Source organism: Musa acuminata, chromosome BXJ3-2 (genome assembly GCF_036884655.1).
Source record: "Musa acuminata AAA Group cultivar baxijiao chromosome BXJ3-2, Cavendish_Baxijiao_AAA, whole genome shotgun sequence".
Classification (NCBI taxonomy): Eukaryota; Viridiplantae; Streptophyta; class Magnoliopsida; order Zingiberales; family Musaceae; genus Musa; species Musa acuminata.
The window spans coordinates 31,516,025-31,540,039 of NC_088350.1; the positions used below are offsets into that span (position 1 = coordinate 31,516,025).

At 39.3% G+C, this 24,015-nt stretch overlaps 4 protein-coding genes across 6 annotated transcripts; all 4 read right to left on the reverse strand.

The window, feature by feature from the left end:
• Nucleotides 1-274: 274 nt before the first annotated feature.
• On the reverse strand, nt 275-6,878 carry LOC103975329 (uncharacterized). Of its 3 annotated transcripts, none has more exons than XR_001976823.2 (7): nt 6,579-6,878; nt 5,955-6,125; nt 4,273-4,519; nt 2,027-2,176; nt 1,679-1,950; nt 1,218-1,612; nt 275-501 (listed from the first exon to the last, which is right to left on the reverse strand). XR_001976823.2 is itself a non-coding variant. In XM_065139218.1 (6 exons), exons 1-6 carry the CDS (start codon nt 6,861-6,863, stop codon nt 1,469-1,471), a joined length of 1,269 nt encoding a protein of 422 aa, XP_064995290.1. In that variant the 5' UTR covers nt 6,864-6,878; the 3' UTR covers nt 741-1,468. The 3 variants fall into 3 exon arrangements, 1 of the variants encoding a protein (XP_064995290.1); XR_001976822.2 differs by having other exon boundaries at nt 1,187-1,612; XM_065139218.1 differs by lacking the exon at nt 275-501 and having other exon boundaries at nt 741-1,612.
• Nucleotides 6,879-7,338: 460 nt separating this feature from the next.
• LOC135631495 (plastidic ATP/ADP-transporter-like) lies at nt 7,339-12,521 on the reverse strand. Its single transcript, XM_065139217.1, has 5 exons — nt 11,578-12,521; nt 10,273-10,539; nt 10,045-10,188; nt 9,604-9,951; nt 7,339-8,007 (listed from the first exon to the last, which is right to left on the reverse strand). Exons 1-5 carry the CDS (start codon nt 12,391-12,393, stop codon nt 7,585-7,587), a joined length of 1,998 nt encoding a protein of 665 aa, XP_064995289.1. The 5' UTR covers nt 12,394-12,521; the 3' UTR covers nt 7,339-7,584.
• Nucleotides 12,522-14,281: 1,760 nt separating this feature from the next.
• On the reverse strand, nt 14,282-19,589 carry LOC103975326 (uncharacterized). The gene is made up of 7 exons (XM_009390258.3): nt 19,169-19,589; nt 17,320-17,455; nt 16,256-16,337; nt 15,400-15,575; nt 15,005-15,142; nt 14,784-14,923; nt 14,282-14,656 (listed from the first exon to the last, which is right to left on the reverse strand). The coding sequence occupies exons 1-7, from the start codon at nt 19,284-19,286 to the stop codon at nt 14,418-14,420; spliced, it is 1,029 nt and encodes a 342-aa protein (XP_009388533.2). The 5' UTR covers nt 19,287-19,589; the 3' UTR covers nt 14,282-14,417.
• Nucleotides 19,590-20,076: 487 nt separating this feature from the next.
• On the reverse strand, nt 20,077-21,768 carry LOC103975325 (EG45-like domain containing protein). Its single transcript, XM_018822645.2, has 4 exons — nt 21,653-21,768; nt 20,651-20,807; nt 20,280-20,580; nt 20,077-20,199 (listed from the first exon to the last, which is right to left on the reverse strand). Exons 2-4 carry the CDS (start codon nt 20,760-20,762, stop codon nt 20,193-20,195), a joined length of 420 nt encoding a protein of 139 aa, XP_018678190.2. The 5' UTR covers nt 20,763-20,807; nt 21,653-21,768; the 3' UTR covers nt 20,077-20,192.
• Nucleotides 21,769-24,015: the final 2,247 nt, after the last annotated feature.

Consider the following 24,015-nt stretch of genomic DNA (forward strand, 5'->3'; position numbering starts at 1 on the left):
GAAGCACGGAGAGACTAAAACTCGGAAAGCAAATAGGATTAAATACCCCGGTAGTCATAGCCATATACGATGGATAATAGCCACCGAGTGTGGTGATCCATGCAGTGCTTTAGCTAAAAAAAAAAAAGTATCAATGAATTTCCATGAAATGATTTCACGGGATTCAGTCACGGTCTCGATCATGAAATATAATTGAGGAATAGAAATTAGTGTTCTCAAAAGATTTTCTATGATCATTCTAAAGGTAAGACAAGACAAATCACAAGAACAATCATACGTAAGCATCCTTTTTCATACAAATCACAAGAACAATCACAAGACAGGGAAGCTTACTTCATGAGATTAAGCTTAATTGGGAAACAAACAGATCTGTATCTCCAATTATCAGCTTCCTTCCTATAATAAAAGTCAACCAGTTACATTTCAACAAACCACTCTCCACATATAACATAGGCCATTTGGTTGTTTGCAGCCCCATTAACTTGAAAGTGCCATATGAACCTGTATTCATTGGCATAATTGACATCAACAACGACAGCTGTAACATCTAATTGAAAAACAATATTTAGAGACTTGGTAAACTGAAACAGCACTATGTATATGTATACACACACGTATACATATACATGTACATACATGCGCGTGCACGCGCACACACACATGCACAACCCATTATGATAAAATTATGATACAAACAAGCAAGCAACTGATCGAGAAAGAGGTGGCTGAGTCTTCCATCATAGAGTTTAATGATGATCAATATAAATACGGTCTTGTCCTCACAACCATACCGTCAAAACAATTGAGCCTGCTTCTTGCAGACCTCATACAACATGGCAGTTTTGTGAATAATCACAATCAGGAAACAACAATAACATTTCCCTGGCATTAGAGTCGAGAAAATTGAAACAAAAAAAGATGATGTTGATAAATTGACAAATGTTTCTCTACTTTGATAAACGGACCAGTTCATTTTCTCAGAAGGTTGACAAACTTACGTACTTACATACATATTGCTAATATCCTTTTTCTCATGGAAGACAAATAATAAGCTTTGACTAATCACAAACATTACTAAGCCAAAACTTTATTATTTGCTTATGTGCATGTCTAGCATTTTCCAGTCAAAATCTATTCAATTTGTTTTAAAGTCTATTTGCTCAAAAACTGGCTGGAGCTAACTAACCTCAAAAACATGTGGTGGTGCAAAGAAATACCTTATTGCCAACTGAAAATTTCAAGACAACCGAAAACTTCCACGTTATCACAATTAGGAAGCAGATGAGGCAGTCACGTCGTCAATTGAGATTTAAGTCACCAAGGAGATGCCGACCTCCTCATAAGATAATGATAAAAATATTCCATGGCTCTTGAGAACTGCTGATGTGTAGTAATCACAGTGGATGTGAAGAAAATTATAAGTGCAAAAACCATCTGTCCCAGCAGAGTAAAATTATAAAATGGGAGGTTAACCAAATCTTCTTTTTCCCCTGCCTCTTCCTCTTCCCCGTCCTCTGAACTCACCTCTACCTTCAGTGTTCCTCTCTTCAGCACCACCAAAGCTAAACATACTCCTCCTAATCTGCTCAGCTTCTGAATGTCCAGTGCTTGCCTGAAAATTTGGAAATTAGTACCTGCCCAGCCTTGTAGAAAAGAAAAAAGAAAATTAAGAACTCACAGTAAAATCCTCTAAATCTAATTGATTTTGTAGCTGTCGAGCAAGCTCCTCATCACAGCTAGTATCTTGCTTTTCACCTGTCACCATGGGCTTCAACTTCATCCCTTTTGTCCTTTCCCATTCATCTAAAGTGAAGACCGCGGCTTCCTCCTGTTTGGCCTTAAATTTGTGTTTGTGAACTCTAGAATGCATTTCTTTGTGAGCAGGTTGACTCATTTTCTGCAGAAGTTTCTGTGCAGCAGCTTGATTTTGAACTGGAACAGCTTCACTCACTGCAGTGACGATATAATTAGAATTTAACGTTGACATATCTCACTGTCAAATCATGACAGAGAAGCCATCATTTACCTTCTTTTGGTCTGGCTTCTGAGCTAGCAGGTTTATCCTCAGCACCATCTGTTTCCGGATTATCTGCAATTTTATTCACTTTTGCATCTCTAGGATCCCTTTTATCAATCAAACGACTTTGATCTCCTTGCGTTTTTCTATCATTAGTTCCTGCAATAGCATCAGAAGAGACTTTAGAGAGCATTAAAATGCATACACTCGGTTTCTGCAGAACTGCTTAGAAGCTGGACTACATTTTAGTCATGGCACTTAATCCAACCGTCCACACGCTAGACATAGGTGGAACATGTAACAGTTTCAGAAGATTAATTCATTCATGAGCATACTATCAGCCTTCATAAAGCAAAAGGGTAATGATGGCATGATATATACCAAATATATAGAGTTTCATTAGAAAATTGGTGGTTGACCAAGGATTTCTATAATCGAGATTGATCACAGTAACCCATGCTTTGCAACCTTCAATAGAGGAGCACAATTTGGACAAACCAAAATGAAAATGACACAATTTATGACTTGTCTGCCCTTGGTTCTTCAGAAAGAGAAATGTGCCTTAGATGTCTTTATATCCTCCTGAACTATTAGGCCAATAAAGTTTGCCAAAGAACTAGGAGAGAAGACAAAGTTACATAACACAGATAAAGATCACAAAAAGAAAATTTGAAAAAGCATGCACTGAATAATATGAGTGATTATGGAACAGTTACCCAAAAAACTGTGTAGTGTAGTAATGTGCAAAAAGAGCTTAGTCAAATATTAGTAGTAATCTGGAATAAATAAATAATAACAATGTAGGAGGACAATAAAAACAAAGGTAGCCCAATGTACAAGGCTCCCACTGGTTTAGGGTCTGCAGAGTATGAAGCTTGTAGATTATTTTTTCCATACACTTATCCATACTTCCTAATTCCACATACGGATGATGATCTCTCAAAGTTAAGAGAATCTGAAACTGTATTACCAAGCCTTCATTTCACTGATAAAGGATTATAGTGATTCATAAAAACCTTAACTAAAGTAATATATTCATGAAAATTTATTGGTGATTTTATTCAATGACATTCTTTCTTGAAGTGGATTATGTTTATCTCCTCCTCTCTTCCCCTTTTATTTTATCTACTACATTATCAATCTCGTGTATCTTATTAGGTCTCAAACATCGGGCTAGATCAATCTTGGGTATCTTTGGACTTTTAAATTCACTAGAAGTTTAAAGGACCATCTGCAATGGTACAAATTGCACGACGACTCTTGGAGACAATTCTCCAAGTAAAAAGAACCTCAAAATTATGCATAATTATTGGGTTTGGGATCTATTTCTAACAAATCTATCTCACCTGATTAGTCAAGGTGTAATTGCAAATTCAACTAACTGGGTGAAAGAAGAGCCTTATTACGATCAAGTTGTCACTGTGAAGAAATTGCAATCAGCCTGAGCTCTTGTAATTTAAATCTAGGTTATTCGAGTATGCAACAAGTTTGTATTTAAATCAAACTCGAATAGGGACCAAAGGAAGAGGGATAGGTTTTGTGTTACGAAGTCTCTCACATTCACGTCCACCTACAGTCTGCAGCAATTGCAACTATCTCCATCCATATGCTTGTTACGTCTCTTGGGCCCCATACTCCAGCTACCTACACACTTGAACCAACCACATCACACATGCCTCCTATCCATGCAACCTATGCAATATCCACGGACTGTGCACCAGAAACTCAAGACAAGTAGTTGTACCACAGAGGGAGTCACTAACACCAGGAGCATACAAAGAAGGGGTCAGTGCCTCGTGTACTTAGCTGGATGGAAGGAAAAGAGGAAGTTATTGCTATAGCACCATTTACTGTAGCATAATGGGACAATAGGAGTCCCTTAGCTGAACAGATATTTGAAAATTACGCCTATGTTGTTGACTTAATGGTATATTAATAGGTTATGACACTAATAGCCTATAGATACAAGGGACTGGAAGCACTAGAAGATATGTTGAATTGTTGCCCTTCTTTATTGCAACAGAATTATCATTAGTAGTTATTTCTTCTCTTTCTCTCTCCCTATCATCTTTAGAAGGCAAATTCTCCTTGGATTATAAAATATTCTGATAGTAGGGTCATATATAGGCATGAACAAATAATCTACAACCACGCAAGACTAATAAGCTGATCACCAAGGAGGTAAACAAAATGTTTTTGCTCAAATGAACACTTGATTTGCTTACAAAAAAGTAAATTCTGAGGGAGAAGATCACCATGAAGTCTGTGTAGTTGTGTACCCTTGTTTGGATATTCCTCAATCTGTAACTTCTCAAAAGGGGGAGGACCAGTGCCATCATCATTTTTGGATAACTTGAGAGATGCTCTGGAAAAGCCTGAAAATTTCTGACTAATTTGCCATTCTTCGTGAAGAGATTGGACTAAACCTCCCAATACAGTTATAACTTTGGGGTTCAAACATAATATACCACTGTGTGCTGGGATTCTGTTCTCCAGACAAACCTAGAGGCAGATTTAATCACGACAAGGTGAGATGGCTGAAGCAAACAAGAGCATCATTTTAGGTGATGGATAAATACTAGTATCATAACTTAGTTTGCTGTCATTTGGTAGGCCACTTAAATATATGCAGTTTGACTTCATAACGCTAAAATCATATCATAAAAACAAAAGGGTAGTCTACATGTTCATATGGTTCATAGACTGCAAAATTTAACATGCATCTCTAAAACAAATACTTGCACACATTTAAACATGTATATTCCATATCTAAACTTTATTTTGGGTAGAAGTTGCATTGTATGCACATGGACATATACATGAAGATAATTTTACAATTCAGTATTAGCTAAAAATAACAAAGCACACTTGACATGAGCATCATATTTAATAATTTGTGGTTATTAGTTGTCCACAATTGGTTATGAGAGCTACTCCATAATAAGACATTGTTTTAAATATCTTGGTCTACTAAACATGTCAATGGCTATTTATGCAAAGAATAACCTTACAATTTGGCTAAATTCTACTTATCCCTCGCCATAATTCCAGAAGTGTAATTTAACCTGTCTGTCATGTGGTTCAACAAACACATAGCCAACCATTACCCACAGACCCCACGATGTTTAAACTTTAAACTATCATGAAGAGGACAGATGCCTTGAGTTTAAATCCTAACTCCAGCATCAAACCCACAATCGAAACAAAGCCCAGATTCTATGAGTTCCTATTCTTATTCCGAAACTCATAATTTTATTCTGGTAGGAACACATTTTCAACTGGCAAATATATCTACAAGTTGCATAATCTAGCATTGAATGCAGCACCACATCAACCAATAACATACTTAAACCAATTAGAGGGATTCAGCAACCATGCCAGAAGGAAACTCAAAGCCTGTAGAGGGAGGAGAGAAAGGAGCGTAGGATCCAGTAAATTAGAGCATAGAAGCCCTACTTCGATAATTAGTTGTTGGCTTCTAATGATAACAAAAAATGTTTGAAGAGCCTTTTTATTGTGCCATCAAATCATTATACAAAGAACAATGATCTTGTACTGTGGAAAATGACAAGATTGTGCACTTGACATACTGAATAATAAGTGGGTTGTCACAGTTTTAACCACAAGCGGACAAAGAATTGGTTTAAACTTCAGGTATGCAAACTATCTCTAAGAGAATAATGGTCAAAGACATGTTGCTCCTTTGCAATATGGGTGTCATGGGATCGAATAACTGTAACAGCACAAAGATTGAAACAGCACCTCCACAAGCAAGGGAAAGATGCGGATCATTCACTAACAAGAAGCCCATGCACTGGATCACCTTTTTGTTAATAAATTAGCTTGTACATACACATAAAGACTGCATCATAATTTGTATACACATAATTCAACTTAGAGCTTTATTAAAAGCCAAAACTACAGTGGTCAGATATACCTTAGTGCCAGGAGATATCTCTTCGGAGATAGTTGAAATTGGAGAATACTCAATTGCAATTACTTCATTGTGCCCATCCGTTAGAGCAAATCTTAGGAGTCGTCGATTACGCTGTGATGTCTTAAATGAACCATCGATGCTGCTTTGATATATATCCCTAACAGAAACCACCTGTAGGGAATTCAATTTAATGTAACAGCATAAGTCTCAACAAAGGATGAAATCACAAAAGGAAAGAACTTCAATAGCCAACAAGAAACAATACGTTTGTTTATGATGATTACCACAGCCAAGAAAAAAGCAATCACAAAATTCAATACAGAATCGCCAAAAAAGAATAGTGAAAGTTAATAAAACAGATACGTGCTACAGAAGCTACAGCTAAACAGGATAGAATCAAATGCAAGAGATAAGCAATCCAGACGTTTCCCCTCCTGTCTGTAGTTACAACATCTAAGAAACTTAAATGCTTCAAATCGGTGATTTTACATGTAAACTAGCAAAAGAAATTCTAGAAACCCTAAAATTCACAGTAAGCAGATCACTAAAACCAACACATGAAAAGAATCGAAGCTAAAGGCAAGGTGAATGCATGAAAGAAGGCATTTTGAGACTTAACTATACCTGCAAGATCTTGGGGCCTTGGAGATGGGCTAATTTCTTGAGGGAGGTGGGATCGGGGAGCGACTTCCCGCCGAAGGACCTCAAATCCATATTCAGTAGCTCCGATGCCACGGCTTCTGCGGTCTCGCGGCTACGAATCAGATCTCGGATCTCCTCGTCGTCCTCCTTGATTCGCCATCCCCTCAAGGTCAGGGCGGCGAGAACCGCCGCCTCCGACGACTCGCCGCTTGCGCTCGGTTGCATCTCCCTGCTCACGCTCGTGTTCGACACGATCGGCGAACCCATTCATTCATTTCCCTTATGTTTTTGGACCCCACCAAGGGAAGACGGGGCCACATAAATGAACGGCTCTGATGAGGGAGTCGGGCGGCTTCGCGTGAGGCCGAATGGGTGATGATATCCGTACCAATCTCGCTATTTAATTGGTTTTATTAGTTCCAATGTTGTATTCCGACAACTTAATTAGGTATTAATTGCATTGTATGTGTCATTTAAAGACAAATATATATTGGCCAATTTATATATCCAATATTAAAGCACACACACCATGGATGGATCATCCCCTGTTCCTGCAGTTTTGCTACTTTTCAATCACAAAGTAAAACCTTGTAATTATATATACGATTGTGCATGTGTGTGGTGCGTTTGAGGCATTAGGAAAATAGAACATGCAAAACTTGGTCTTCCTTGATATAAATGTATGTATGTAAAGAAGTTATGCAAGAGTAAGAACCAAACAAGTACCAGTTCCACACCATGGTACAGCAAAAGAGAGAACAATGCATTTTATCAGAAGACACTACAAAATGACACACAGTTCCTCTTGAGATGACAAGTGCCAACAAATACTCAAATAACAGGAGAACATATTAAAAATTGATCATTGTGTTCTCTACCAAAGCAGATAAACAGTGTTGCCTTCTCACCTGTTCTTCTCATGTTATTCCTAACTGACACAAGGATAAATTACCAACTGTTTTCGCCGTCCGGATTTCCTTTCTGGGAACTACCTGACAGGGGAGCCTTGCTCGCTGCTGCTGGTTTCTGATGAACCCTCAGATTCGGGAGCTAATTCTTGTTTCGAAGGTGATCCATTCGATGAGTAGTCACTTGATACCGATTCATGAACTGACCCATTCCCTTTAGATCCATCAGTGTCCTCCTTTGTTGCTTCCATCAAAGGCTCTTTCACCTTTTCTTTCAGCATTTTCTCCTTCTCAAGCTCCTGCTTAGCCAAAGGAGAGAATTGTGAATCCAAAGATCTTGCAGCACCTAACCATGCAAGAACGATCACCAGGAGTATTCCTCCGAGGTAGGGAGTCGAGTTCGCTAGAGACCCAAATGTCAAAATCATGAACTGCTGGATCAGGGCACCTCCTGATTTTCCCAGGGGGTTGCAGACAACATCGATGGCTGCCTTCCCTTTAACCTATTTGATTAGAGGAACAAAATAAGCACTAAAATAATTGCATTAGTAATCGCGATACAGAAACTTTCCAAATAGGAACAAGAGCTGTTATTTATAGTTGATGGAAGACATAAACAACCCAAGTAACTTACCACAACTAAAGGTTAGGATGGTAAACAAACATTAAAATAAATCATTACAGCATTCTTGAATAGTTTTGTTATCTTCTTCTTAACAATGTCATCTTATTTAATCAATTATCTGTGCAGAAAAGGAAAAGTGGCTTTTTTAGTCTTTTTACAACATAGTAATACAGCAGCAACATGCTCTAAGGACTTGACAAGGAGCTTTTTTATTTTAATTGTGCAGTAGCATCATTAGTATAATAAGTTGCTTAGGTAACAAAAGCATTTAGGTGAAATCTTCACCAATAAATAATAGGTATTATTAAGACACTGCTGTTTTACTTCATAATGGATGTAGGGATTCATATATGGGAGTATTCATGACAAGGAATGAGACAGAGTTGGGGAATAAAATCAAATTCACAAACAAATTACGGAGTCTGAATAAGGCATGTAAATCATGGGCATGGGCACATGTGATGCATGTTCTAAGGTGCTTAAATACATAAGTGAATTAAAATAAGAGCTTAATCGGCTTCAATTTTTAACCTAAGATGATTATTATCAGGGATCACCATTTCACTCGGATTGGTGCGAAACGGGAGGCACGTACCGGTCCAAGCGTAGATTGGTATGCGGACCCATCCCAGTCCGATCCGTCACGTAAGAGAAGTGGGAAACGCAAATTCCCACTTCTCATGCGAGTGCAAGGCTCGGGAGCATCGCCTCCGCCTACGTAGGGCTCATGAGCGTTGCTTCCGATACTACGATCCATGCTTCTCACGCAGGTAGCTACTAGACCAGGGTATGATTGCAGCCTCACTACACACCACCACATCTCAGGTAAGTCTTTTTCCTTTTCCTCTTCCTCCTCCTCCGTCACTTCCTCTTCTTCCCTCTTCCTTTCTCCTTATCTACGGTCCCTTCCTCTTCTCCCTCTTTGAAACACCAGTACTTACCGGTGTACCATGTATCAACACACCAATACAGACCAGCATGTACCAACTCGACAAATCTCTAAGTCAGGTCTAGTACCCAATTTGGCAAACCCTGATTATTATTATGTTACTAGCTTGTTTTTGCAATATGTACACTGTAACTCACATGAAGGACATAGATATCATTGGTAGCTCCACCTTTAACCACCTTTGTTTTCCACAAAAGAGATTCAAACACCAAAAAAATTAAAATCTTTCCACGACAACGAAAAAGAGACTTAGCTATTCAAAATAAGTTGAATGGAGCAAGTCATTTAGATTACAAGACATGTAAGAAAACAGTAGTGAATCTACATATATTAAGTGCAACTCATGCAAACTTTGTTCACAAACGAACATGTGATGACAATGAAGTACGAACATTGATGATTGAACCAACCTTCGCCTACAATTATTGAATGAGAAACCTTGCACTCATTTTAAAGTCCATAAATAGATGTCATGGCATATGCTGAATTATTAATACAGAGATATAATGGAGATAGGAGACTGACCTTCATCTCTTCATCCAAAGGAATATAAGCCATTTCTTTGCAGGGATCAAACAGGCTGTATTTTGCACTCTTGCTGAAAATGTTCTGTAATGCCCCCACGTAGACAGCTGCAAGCAAAGGAGTCATACCGAGACTTCCCAGCAGAGGAGTCAATGGCTCACCAAACAAAATTAGTGAGAAGAATCCAACTCCTGTGAGAAGCAAAACTGTCGGTGTAATCATAGCAGCCACCCCCCAACCAAATTTTCGGAGTATCAATCTGCCTAGCAACATCATTGTGAATGTAGCAACACCAGTAGCAGTGGAGAAATCACCCATAAAAGATGAATATTCGTTTGGACTGGGAAACTGCCAAATAAGTACGCACAAAAATGAATCTCAAGAAATTACATGATCCTATTGTAACAAGGGTGATATGCAACCACTGAGCAAAAAAGTTACCTGTGCCTTGAGCTTTGATTTCCACGTGACTTCTACCAGGTTGATACTTATACCATAAGCAACCACCAAGGTGGCAAGATCCCTCACATATCTAGAGGACAGCAGAACCTTCAGGCTCTCATTCATACCTAGTTTTGGCTTCTCCTGCAAAATGAATACTCTTTATTAGTTTGGACCAAAACAAAATAGACTAAATTAACAAACTAGGTAATTAGTCATGAGGCAAACCTTCTTTTTGCGATCTGATCTCGGAAGAGATGGGTCGTTCACAACAAATTTATTCACCCCCCAATAGATTGCACATATTATCAGGCCAAGAAGCACAACAATACTCATCATTCCTTTCAGTGAAATTGCCCAACCATCAACACCTGGTCCCAAATTCTTCCGCAGGTTAGAGAAGTACTTTACTGTGCGTCCCGAGAAGATGAGGGCAATATTAGCTCCAAGTCCAAACAATGGGTAGAATTCTTTGGCTTCCTCAACTGTAGTAATCTGAAAATGGCATGGACTTAAATTATGTCTAACCATAACTTACGAAGCTAAAATCATCATTTACATCATGAAGAGAGATTAAACATGTATTGATTTGGCATATGTCTATTGACAGTATCAGAATGCCATTGTTAGGAAAGAACTGAACATACGACCATGATGTCAACAATCTAGTACATTCTTAAAGGAAAGTCTAAAGAGTTGAGACAAAAAACCAGTTTAAGACCAGATAACTAAGTCCAGATGTAATCAGCAGAAGAAACATAACAGACAGTCTTGCCGCTTAAAAATTTTAATTAGGTCATACTTATACAGGCAAGCAATGATTGCCATTCTGACTTATGCCAAACATATTGCTTGGTCCATACTGGCCAGCAGCACAAGATCTGTATAGTATCAGCTTTTTTTTTTCTTTCCTACCACCCAAAATATGTGTTTCAGCCGTTCCAATGCACAAAATAACAAGTTCAAATGTTTTATTCCAGTGTCTCAGAGAAAGCTTGATCGAAGTAATCATCATCGAAAAGGAAGTACACATGCTCATGAAACATACATAACTGAAATATCAAACGTAGGCATAAAGCGTAAGAAGTTGCTTTCTTATTTTCAAGATTGTTAACAAATGTGGATGCCAAAATGATCAAAATTACACCTGAAAGCAAAAACAGCATGTTCAAAATATGCAGTGGCCAGCTTTGCTCAAAACACCAAAAAACAAGAATTTGCACCTATAACATGTTGTTCAACACCAGCAACTTTTAGCATCGAGCTTAACTTTGGAGTGAAATAGGTGGAAGAAACAAAATCAACAACAGCATGATTATAGCAGTTTCTAATAGGCGGAAGACTCATGCACTCAAATGTGTGACAAACCACTTTCAGATAGCATATAAAGAAGACATTAATAAGTATTAGCAGATGAAGCAGATTAATTAGCTACTCCTGACAACAGAAGTGTGAGAAGATTGTAAGATCCCTGTAAAGTAGCATGCTCGGTGGTAGTAATAAAACTGGGGAGGAAAAAAAAACATGTATCACCTGATTGGCGAACCCCCAGAACAGGACCGAGATCACCACACTCCCCCACAGCTCCGCCATAACATAGAAGAGACAGAAGCTCCAAATCCTCAAAATCGCGACAGGGCCAAGGAAGCTTGGACCAAGCGCTGCCAAGAGCTTGTCTGCGAGGGCAGTGGGATGGATGGCGTCGCGCAGCGGATACAACACGAACGAAAAGGCCCCGAAGAAGGCTATGAAAGGCAGGATCACGGTGTAGAAAAGAGCCTCCTTTGACAGCACATTGGAAAGTTTGGTGTACAAAAGCATGAATCCCACGGCCATCGGCAGGTTCACCCACGTCTTCAAGAAGGGTATAATCTCGGCGCTGCTCCCCTTGGCCGTCACCACCAGCACATCCTTGGTGTCCCTGAGGATCGTATAATTGAAGAGAATGCAGAAGAACATAACCCCGAGCGGAATTATCTTCTTAAGCGTGGATATCTCGACGCCCAGGAACTTGGGCTTATCCTCCTCCTCCACAAAGCTGGCTCCATCAGCAGGAATCGCCGCGCCAGCCCTGAAAGTGGGAACTTTCCTACGTTCTGCCCAAAGCCCGGGGCAAAGGTGCGACTTTTCGGGCTTCGCAGCAGCAGTAGGCCCGGGAATCGAAGATCTCTCCTTGGAACTGAAGTCATGGAGCGCAGAGGTCGGAACATGAGCGCGAAGGGCCGGCGAGGGAAAACAAGCGGCGGCCGAGGGGAAACGACGGCGGAGGGTGTGGAGGGGGTGAAAGGGGCGAGTTTGAGGCTTGGGAGGGAGGGAAAGGAGGCCCTTTGTTGAGATAACTCTCTCCATATCTCCAAGGCTGTTTCTCCGGAGATAGCTTTCTATCAGAGAGCAGAGGGAAGAAGATACGGAGACGGTCAATCTGAGGGGGTGGGAAAAGAGCAAGACGACTATTTATAGGGGGGCGTTGAGATAGAGGTGGTGCTTCTTTCTACGAATCATCTTCGGTCACCATCCAAGGTGCAGAGAGCTTTTACGGGGGGGTAGGGAATGAGGAGGAGTTGCATGGGCAATGCCCTCTGCAAAATAAGGTCAACAAAGGAGGCTGTGTGTGAGGGTTTAATGGTGGATTTTGAGAGGCCAATAAAAAGAAATATGATCTAGTTTGACATCTCCAAAAGCTAATCACAAGCTCCACGGGAGCTACATCATGAAGGAAGCACATACCAGCTAAGGTTTCCCAATGGATTAACAGCTGGTTTTTTTTCCAGGTTGCTTTCACCCTTTTTGTGGACACTTTTCTTTCTGACCGAAGTCTCGATCTCTGTTCGAGTCCAATTCAACCATTAAATCTATTTCTCTTCTCCTGAATCGAACGAACAAGCGACAGGAATCGACCCATCATTTCCCAGAAGTGGAATTTGGATCTTTTTAGAAATGCTCCGTGGTAAAAAGTAATAAATAAAAATTTTATGTATATATTATGGATTAAATTGATAAAAAAATATATTATATAGGGATATGTGTATCGTTATTCTTAGAATGTTGTGTGTCTCATATAGTTTGTCCCGAAAACCTTCTCCTGTGACGTGGCTCTCTCTCACACAAACCTGGCTTGTGGAGCTCACAGTCCCGTGACGAGGTGGACAGACTCACGTGGCCTAATGTTTTTTCTCCTTTAAAAAACAGTCCCCAACAGTTTCACGCAGTAGTTGGTGGGCCCACCAGGTTGCGGTGGCATGACGTTTCCTTGCCTGTGTGCCTCTCACGTTGTGAGAGAGAGCCAGGTAAAGAAGAGAAGGTTTGGTACGTGGTCCAGGACTCCCCGAGCGTTTATTTTCCAAACACCATGGGCCCCAACGGATCCAAATTAACGGTTGCCAAGTCTACCCGCTTGGACGATCCAAGTCAAGCCACGTGGACGGACCGTGGAACGACGGTCGACTTTAGGACACGTAATGCTATCTTGTCGGCATCTTCCGTCTTCCCCCACGAGACGACAAGATTAGCGGGAGCAGGTGCATCTCCAAAAGATCACCGCCTACGTCATCATCTCCCTGTCCACGCACTCTTCTATCGCAGCTGAGGTGGAACCTCCTATTGGACCGCTTCGTCAAGATTCACGTTCGCATCTGATCCGAACGAAGATCCCTGCACAGCACGAATTACTCCTGCAAGATGCTACAGTAATTGAAATTTGTGTGCCTAAATTCCTGAAACAATTGTTCATTTTCGACCAACTAGCCTATGCATTAAGCATTATGCTTTATAGAATCATCTTGAAGGCACTAAATGGCAGTTCACAAGCTATCCTCATTACCTGAGACTGCGGCGAATCAGTTCTCCAATGGTTAAAGAATATTACAAAAAAGATAATACAATTAATATGAAAATATTGGTGTTAATGTGTGAAATTACTGGGACGAATAGAATAGTAAACAATTACGAACGGCATCGGTACGAAATAACAGAATGTATTATCTAAAATGATATGTCATATGCTTCCTCCACAACACGAGTCATCAGTTTTAGTGGTACAAAAACAAATAAAAAATTGAAAAATACGGTACTAAATACTGAAAGGAATAATTTAAATTCTTAGATGTAACAATGGCGGGAGGTGGTGCTAAAAGCCTGTTGATTATATAAAGAGAAGAACCACCACAGAAAACAGCAAAATCGGAATCAGATGATAATGATTAAAACGGAAAGATTGCAGTTCTTCAACAGGATCATCTGAGACAGCTTAACTGGATATATTTGCTGGATTAAGGTGTCACAGAAGCAACCATCTGCTTACAACCACTGCCACTAAGAATGAGAACCAAATAACAAACCTTTTCTTGTAGATTTATCCATCAGATAACTTCATCCTATTCGCTCGGCCCATCGTCGGTGATGTGGAAACCGTCGATCTTATGAACAACCTCATTGACCCCAACTTTTACCTTCCCGGATGGCCCGCTTGAACCATGAGATTCATGGTCTTCTGACACAGCCGGATTCATTTGCCAGATTCTGATAGTCCCATCCTCAGACCCGGAGGCATACGACTCACCACCGGGGGAGAAGCGAACACAGTGAACTGGCCCATGGTGACCTTTGTTACAAGCTGCATACCAAAAACAAACAGTCCTCTAAATAACATGTATGTATGATCAGGACCACTAACCGAACATATTGATTTTCAAACAGAATGAATTTTGATTGGAATCATTCAGTGACAAAGATGAACTGACCGATTTCTTCACCCGTGTGGAAATCAAAGACGTGAATCCACATGTCTTCTCCTCCAGCAACGAATTTGTTCCCATCCTTGGGTTCGAGTGAAGCTGACTCCACAGTGCAGGACATGTTGTAGCTTTTTATGAGTCCAAAACTGAACAAGTAACAAGATATGGCTTCCATCATAAAATGATTTCTTGAGCATTGCAGATAAGATAGCATGGGATAAGCTTACTGATTTGCATCCCAGAATTTGACAGTTGAGCCATCAGCTGTAGTAATGTAACGACCATCTTGACTAACTTCTGCACTGGTAACAGGTGACTTGGTTTCAAGTGTTTGCACAATTTTTCCACTTTTTACATCCCATAACCTGTGTGATATTTTTGACCAAAAGACACGATCAACAAATTCAAAAGAAATATTATCTACATAAGGTCATAAATGGAAACAACAGTGTGAAATATCTTCATGGAAGTCCAGGATTATAGGTCACGTGAGGAGAAGCAACAAGAAAAAAATGGGGAAAGCATGTTGCAGTGACATGGGCTAAATGTAGGAACCAACAGAAATCAAAATTGACAGGTAAAATGAATATCTAAAATATACAAGGAATAAACAAAAACAAACCTCACACCTCCCATATCAGTGCACGAACTTAATATTGTCTGGTCACTGTGAAGCCAAGCAACAGTTCTAATTGAGCCAGGTGATTTATCAATTTCTCTTGGAGGTGCATCTGGACAGTTCAAATCAAATATACGTAATATTTTCTCAACCCCTCCAGTCAGCAAAAGATGCGTATCCTGCAAGGAACAACAGACAATCCCATAAGACTAAGTAACAGGAACATGTCTTGGTAATATCTAAATGAACCTACTGCCAAATTTGCCAAGAAGCACTATGCACATGCCAAAAATAGAATGACCACCAAGAGAACCTAAAGAAGCACTTGATTCAGTTCAATTCCATTTTATGAACTCAAGCTTGCAATGGCCAATGAGTTTGCATATAAATGCCAAAAAGGGCCAAAGCTTTGCAAATTGAACCCATAAATGGTGGTCACTAAAATAAGATTTGTCTATTAACTGTAAGTTTGCATTATGACAAACAGATGTCTTGTTTTGGTTTAACAATATCCTGATCCACATAATCAGCTACAACAATTACAAGTGACCAAATGTGCTGCATCTTGCAAGTTGCAACATAGATTTATACGCATAAATGTCTTATGATATGGCAAGTGGCAACAATGGAGTTATCGTATCAACACAGGATTGTAGCTGGTGAAAAGAAACATACTGTAACAAACACAGAGAGGGTGACTTTGCTGTCAGAATACTATAACAGTGAAGAAATGACAAGGCAGTTGGCAGATTAAGTGCAGTAAAATGTATGATCAACAACAAACAAAACTAAATGTGAAAAGCAAAAAAGGCATAGGACTTAAAAAGACTTGAGGACAACACGAAAGATCCTCATCTACCTCAGAGAAAGCACATGATCGGACTATGTGCTTATGCTCAAATGAGTGCAATTCATTCCCAGTTATTGCATCCCATACTTTTCTGAAAAAAGATGAAGTATAATCACATATCAACAGATCTAATAAGAATGACAGGAAAATAGACTTACTTGCACATGAAATGACAAAAGTATTTAAAAACCATACTGAAACCATATTCTTAGAGCAAGGAAGAAACTCCCTAATGCTAGTACAATAGAATATTTTTGTTGCTATGTGTTCATATAACTAAAGCAAACAGAACGTGACATAGTCTGGGCTCACCAAGAAGACAATCAGATACCCAAGACTTGCCATGATACAGAGTAGCATTAATTATATTTCTCTAGATGCTGTTTGATGATTCAAATGAATGGTTGGTTGATTCGGAGATGGATGCTAACATGTCCATTGCAAAAGATGATTTAGTTTTTTCTGATCAAAATTTGACATGAGGTGATGTAACAAGAGCAGCTATTGTTGGAGAAACAAGGATATCCACAAGAGGCAAAACTAAAGATAAGCACAAAAGCTTCAAATCATGTGTATATGTCAATGAGTTTTAACATATTACTTTGAAAAACGCTGATGGAAAATTTGGTCAGTAAGTAAGAAGAGCTGCATCAGACGATATGATATCATTTCATATTCCTTAAAAAAGTTATGTTTGTTAATTAGATAATCAATTCTCAGATACATAGGCTTTTTGACATATGAGGTACTTCAAATTAATCAAAGCTAGCATGATTACCATTCAAGAAAGTAAATCATGTCTAAATAACTCGTAACAAATGGAGGTGAAATTGTACGAAGAAAACGTAACACGGGCATATGATACATCAAAAACAAAAACTACTATGACATGCTCTACTAGAAGCATGATATGAAAAAACTTTCTAAAGCAGCAAGCACATGCAAAGTTACAAACACAAGATTATAGGATTCAATAGCTTCAATGTGCACAATTAAAAAATGTTCATTCTAAATTGAAGCTCTCTTTAGTTTTCTCATGAACTGACAGTTTCTAGAGCACAAGGGTGACATACGCTGAAAAATCAGCTGATCCAGTAGCAGCACGTAAAGCATTGGTATCAAGGCAACAGCTCCAAACTGCACCCTTGTGCCCTTCAAAAGTTCCGATCCAGTCTCCTGTCTCACCATTTCTGAGCATTGGATTTGCATCTAAATATTTAAAGGTTAATTAGAAATCTATCTTGCTAAAAAATTTTGGAATTAACAATTAGTATGTAGTTTCTTTCGGAAATTACAAAACAGCTTATATTGCAAAGGAGAGCCAAAAAAAAGGCTTCATTTCAAAATATCTCATGAATAGAAAGGTACGTAAATTGAACAGGCAACAAATATTACAATCTTTTCATCCAAATATATGAATAGCAACTCCATATACACTACTAATAAAAACAATTCATATACCTATGACAAGATCAATACATGTCAAATGCATTTCAAGTCAAACCTATCTAACATGTGCAATCTGCATGTTGTAGAAAGCAATAGAGAGGACTTAAACTGTGAATAAGTCAAAATACAGGCTTATATGTAAATAAACCATCACACACAATCTATAGAGGGAATGAAGAATGCAAATGAGCATAAAAGGCAATTTCTATGAATTACCATCAAGGACTAGTGTTTATGATACTAAAGATGTGATGGCACTAAGGTCCACAACGGACTTCAAACTGAAAATTAGGATCAACTGATAGCACAGCTTTGTTCCAAATAAGAAATTTGTTAGGCTTCATTACAAATTGCAGAAGAGTTAAGTAAGCGAAACATGACCAAGGAACTGTCAGTTTGAGCTTCCAAGTGTTGAGTGTTCAAAATATAACATGGAGTAGTTCCATAGAAAGTCCTTACTGAAACCTTCAAAAGATGAGTCTTTATTTTCAATACTTCAGTAGCACAAAGTCTAAGAACATTAAGGTTATTGTACCAAGAGACATTGTACCTAGGGCATTTCATACTTAAAAAGCAAGAGGTGGATAGTAGATGAAAGAGAATCAACGTTTCAGAATCCAATTGTTGTAATCAAGTTTGAGCCTAATCTAATTTGTATTGCTCTCATATTAGGCTTATTTGTACTTGTTAAAGTCAATTAATTCATGTCATGTAACAGTCTTGCATCATAAAAGAATTCATTAGCTCAAAATCTTTGTTCTCTTATCTTCTCTTAGTTCCTTATTTCGTCTCAGGTTTCATCATTAAACCACCACTCCCTGTCATTTTCTCCATATAGTCCTTGACATTCCTGTCTTATTATTAACACCAAGGTTAAAATGTTTGGATTATTCAAACTGCAGATCATTTAACCCATTTTAATATGACGAGTCACCGTACTGAATGTCAAAGACAAACCAGGGCCTTAGAACACCCATAGGCAACATCAAAAAGGTAGCCACTGGCACTGCAGCAATGAACATATTAAGTATTCAACTTATTATCATGGTATCTTTTCTCTAGATATTGGCAAAGAAAAAAAAACAAATCAAGTTTCTACTACCATCATTTTAGATCTGAAAGATATAATGTTCAAATGTAAGGAGCTGCAAACAATTTATGAAAGATGTCAAGTGAAAGGATTGATGTATTTGTCCAATTTATTCTCCAGAAAAAACAATATGCCTATCGATCCTATAACAATCTTTCTAATGGCAGATCAATATTCCAAAGAAATCATATAATCAACGTTTAGCGCGATCTACAATAAATCATATGATCAACATCTACCGATTAATCACTCCTCATGAATAAGGTTTTTCTCAATGGAAAGCGAAATGCCAGTTAAGTGCAGATCAAAAGATCCAGTATGAAAGATCAATTATCCTCTTATTCCTCATTTCGAGAACGGAGCAAATCAGAAGAATCGCTCACCCTTGCTCGCGCTGATGAGGAAGAACCCATCCGGCGTAACGGGGCTGTAGAACAAGTCCACGACCGGCCGCGAGTGCCCATGGCACACAAGAGGAACCGCCACCTTCTTCTTGTCCATCGATTCGACAACGCCCTCAAGAATTACAACCCGATACTAAACCCTAATCCTAGCCCAAGAAACCCTAATCAGAAATCCACCTCCAAAATTCCAAAAAACAGAAACGAAGATGGAAACGGACAGCGATCCTCTCTGGAGATCGCGAACAACAAAACTTTATCTACAATATAGTTGTCGAAGATTAATCTGAAAAAAGAAGAGAAGCGGAAAACTCTATAAGAACGAGGGCTAGGCAGGCGGACGGCGACCCGAGGGGCTGTGTTCTTATACGAGAAAGGAGGAACAGAACGAAATATCGATCGTCCGATGTCGTTTCAACGGTGATGAAGACTTCATAAGTTTCTCCCTCGACGCCAACCCGATCGAGACATACTGAACTGGAAAATGCTACGGTTCGTTGGCTGAATCACTCCAGTACTGTTCCAGAGCGATGTGGATTGTTACAGGCTTATGTGGTGGTACGGGCTTCACACGTCGACCCTGAAAGACACATCACCTCGAAATTGCCGGAGTGATTCAGACATGCTAAATAGCAGTGTCTTAAAAGAACCATGTGGGTTATATCAATTACTTTTGGGTTGAGTAAACCCATAAGAAGTAGAAAATGGTAATGCGATTATATTTGCAATATCTCAATATGATTAGTTCCACATCAAAATGGCACTGTGATAACCCATGTAATTATTGGATTTTGTCATGAAATTATCTTCTTTGCTGTTTGGAAAAATGGTGAACAATGAAATCATCTTGAACACAAATCTTAAGAACAAATGTCACTTGCAATGATTGATAGATGTGAAGATCGTTCTTGAGATATAGCATGAGAAAGCAATCAGATTGAAAGACACCAACAGGAAGCTCGTAAGACGAACACAAGTTCGCAACCCCTTTCATTCGACACGCAGATCAAACCCTGCACAACAAGTAGCAGCAGCTGAATCTGATGAAAACCAAGGAACAAGGAAAGCTTAGTAATGAATGCGTAGCGCATACTGCGCGAACTCGATGTTGATGATGGAAGCCATCGAGCTCGCAATCATCTGAAACGCTGCGTTTGACAGGACCAACGTCGTGCCGTTGGTGGACGGCATCGAGTTCAGCATGCTGCCCTGATCGACGACCTTGACCTGGACTGTGCTGCCGTTGACGCAGGCCTTCGGAGTGGGCGAGCTGAGGCATCGGACCGTGTACGCCCTCCCGCAAGCTGCGCCGTTGTCCCATACCCCCTCGCCCGCCGCCGCGAAGAGGTTGTTTGGAGGAAACCGGCTCGTGTCTCCGCCAAAGCAGACCGTGGCTGGGAGGAGCGGGCGGCGGTGTCAGATGGAGAAGATTAACACGCTGCGGTCATGAACGAGGACACTCACGAGTGTAAGGCGGGCCGTAGTAGGCGGCAGTGCCCACATCCGCGACGCAGAGGCGGAGGAAGAGGGAGAAGAAGAGAGCGCAACGTGGGAGGATTTTCCAGGGCGTGGACATGGTCGAGGGCTTTGGAAAGAAGAGCCTGGAGGAGCAGTCAATGGCCTGAAGAGGGAGAGCTTGCTGTCATCATCAGATGAGCTATCAGATAAAAGAAAAAATGTCCTCATGACTAGAGATCCAATCTGATTCGCCAGTTTTACACATCTATCGTCATCATTCTCTGCTAATCTTGATGGTTTATGCTTGGAAACGAATGCAAAGGGTTTCTTAATGGTTTGGTTGAGAAGTCAAGAAGAGACGGCGAGGGAAAGGGATCAGGGTTTGACTGGTAGCAGATCTGAAGCTACAAGCAGGTCCATGTGAAGTTAACGCACCAACAAATGGTCGCTCTGAAGTGCACATCAGTCTATCAAAACAAAGAAAGATGATAGGTGGACAGCGTCCTTCTAGCTATGTTACTGAATCCTACTGAAACCTGACGTGAAATGTTTCAGTGATGCTTGTGCTTGTGAGCTTCTGAAACTGATGATATATGATTGAAATGTTAGATTTTGCTGCATCTTAGTTCATTTAGTACAAGGATTTTTATTTTGGCTTCAGTCACTGGAGAGAACATAGGGTGATTGATGTCCTGAACCAAGCAATAACATAGGAAATCAACTGTTTGGAAGATTTCTAAGGTAATACTGCATTCAAAGATGACCTTTTTCTGCATGACCAATGTATATATCATGTGAAGAACCAAGTAAATCACAGTAAAATGATCTCCAGGACATTGCCACTGCTTCTAAAGGATGTGTTTCTCCTTGACTTGGGTTGCAGAGTTCTGACTAGTTTCATACCAGCAGGAGATGGACACAAGGTTAAGAAAAAACAAATGTGCAGAAGCAGCAACATAAACATAGAAATAGAAGACAACACCAAATGAAAAGATCAAGGAGCTTTACCTCTCAGGCTTGGAACCAGGATCATAGGCTCTGGGAATAAACTCCAGGTTTCCTTCGAGGGATTGAACAAAGGATGAAGAAGTAAACTGCTGTTCCCAGGAAACTTCCTACTGACAACTTTGGCAGTACCCCAGGACTGTGATGATGTCACATCAAAATGGTTTAAACATGGTCTGGTCCTGCAGAGCAACTGCAGCCATAGATGTCCAATGGACACTCATTTGTCTGCCATATTATTTATTCTAAGCAATGCTTCAGAACCTACAGAAATAAATGGCTATCAACACTGTGGGTGATGTATCTTTTTAGGCTTGTTCTGAGAAGGGTGTGAATCATCAATCTATTTAAATCCCTCATCTGTATTCCCTCCTCAGTTTCCAAAGCTCACATAGTTTCCAATCTTACATTGTAATGAGTATTATCAGAAGCATTTTGGACATGGCAACAACAATGTTGTCCTAAAAAAAACAGTCTTTGTTTACCATTAATTGATATTTGTCTATCTATCTATACAAATAAAAATTTGATGAAGAAGAAATTGGTATGGAGGTCAACATGTAAAAAAATTTGATACTAATCCAACTCCTAGAAAAAGAAAAAAAGAATGATCAACATTTAGTTAGTATATTATTTTTTATAATAATATAAGATTGGCTGGGTTAGAAATATTAATATGTGAAAGACTAAGAGAGATAAACCAACTCCTAGAAAAAGAAAAAATACTGGTCAACATTTAGTTAGTATTTTTTAATAATAATATGAGATTGTGGATTAATGTGTGTGACACTAAAAGAGATAAACTAAAAGAGAATAGTTTTGAGAATCAAAAGAATCAAAATATATATTAGGTTTTATTTATAATCCAATAAAATTATGCTTTGTTTTTGTTATATATTAGACTTTATATGCTCATCCTATTGCGATATAATTTTTTCAGGATAGCTTGTCGTTTGCTTAAATATTAAAATTGGGTTGAGGCAGTTAAAAACTAGAAGATTTTGGATATATCTTTATTAGTAGATATATTTTTATTATATAAGTATAATTTGTATCTAATAAAATATTGATAGAAAATCTAGACTTATAGGTTTTGTAAAAGTTTAAAAGACCTTTCATGTTTAGGATTTTGTAAAAGTTTAAAGAATCTCTCATATTTACGATTCTTATGGTAAACGTTAATTTTTTTATTACATAAATTCCCACACTTATGAATTTATATTATGATTATTATTTTTAAATCAAAGGAACATATTGCAATAGACTTGGAGGTATTTAGAAAATTTTGCTAGGTAACTATACAAAAATACATTTAAAGTTCATTTCAATGATGATTTACTTGACTTCTATTTTATACATTTATAATTTTTAAATATATTTATTAAATTTTCTTCACATTATTTGTACATCATTAATATATAGCATTTCTAATTAGTAAAAAACAAGATTCACAAGGAAATTATGGTAAAGCAGATAACACTAGGATATAATCATTAATCAATGACCACCAAATTCGTTGTATAAGAACAAAAAAAAAACACACACACACACATTTACAAACAAATAAAAGATAATTGTAATTTTGTTTTATATTATTAGAGAATATAAATGCAAGCAAGAGTTCAAAAAGGCCATTTCCAAAAATACGTAGGGATTGCACATAACATCTCCCGGTAGTGCAGACTCTTCTTGATTCTTGAAGGAGGGAGCTCTCCTTGTACCGCCATCTTCTTGGTTCTGAGAGAGAGAGAGAGAGAGAGAGAGAGAGAGAGAGAGAGATCATGGCGGCAAACATGACGGAGGACGAGGCGTGGTTGAATTTCATGGAACAGACGATCAGGGCGGACGTGGAGTTTCTGGAGGAGGTCAGGGCGGAGGTGAGGGAGCTGAGGCGGGCGTACGCGAGGCGGTGGCCGCGCATGAGCAGAGAGCTCACCATCGACACCGTGACCCGGTACTACGTCCGCGCGATCTCGATATTGGAGAACGACCTGATCCAGGACAGAAGGTTGGTCGCGGAATTCCTGCAGCAGCAGCGGCGGCAGCGGCAGGTGGTGGAGGGAGCGCGCCGGAATCTGATGACGCCCATCTTTGGATTTCTTGCCTCCCCACTCGGCAGGTCCCTCCTCTTCTACGTCCTCAGAACGTGTATTAGTTTCTATTTCTCTTGAGCAAACACCTTCCAAAGTTGTGGTTTCCCTGTTGAGTTCTGTGGACTCGTTTTGAAGGAAGAGATGAAGAAGAACTCGAGATTGGGGTTTACTGGTTGCTCGTCTTGGTTGCCTTCTTGTTAATGGGAAAAGCAGTAAGCTCATGTCCAAGATATAGAAGCTTGTGTTCCTTCTTCTTCTTCTTCTTCTTCTTCT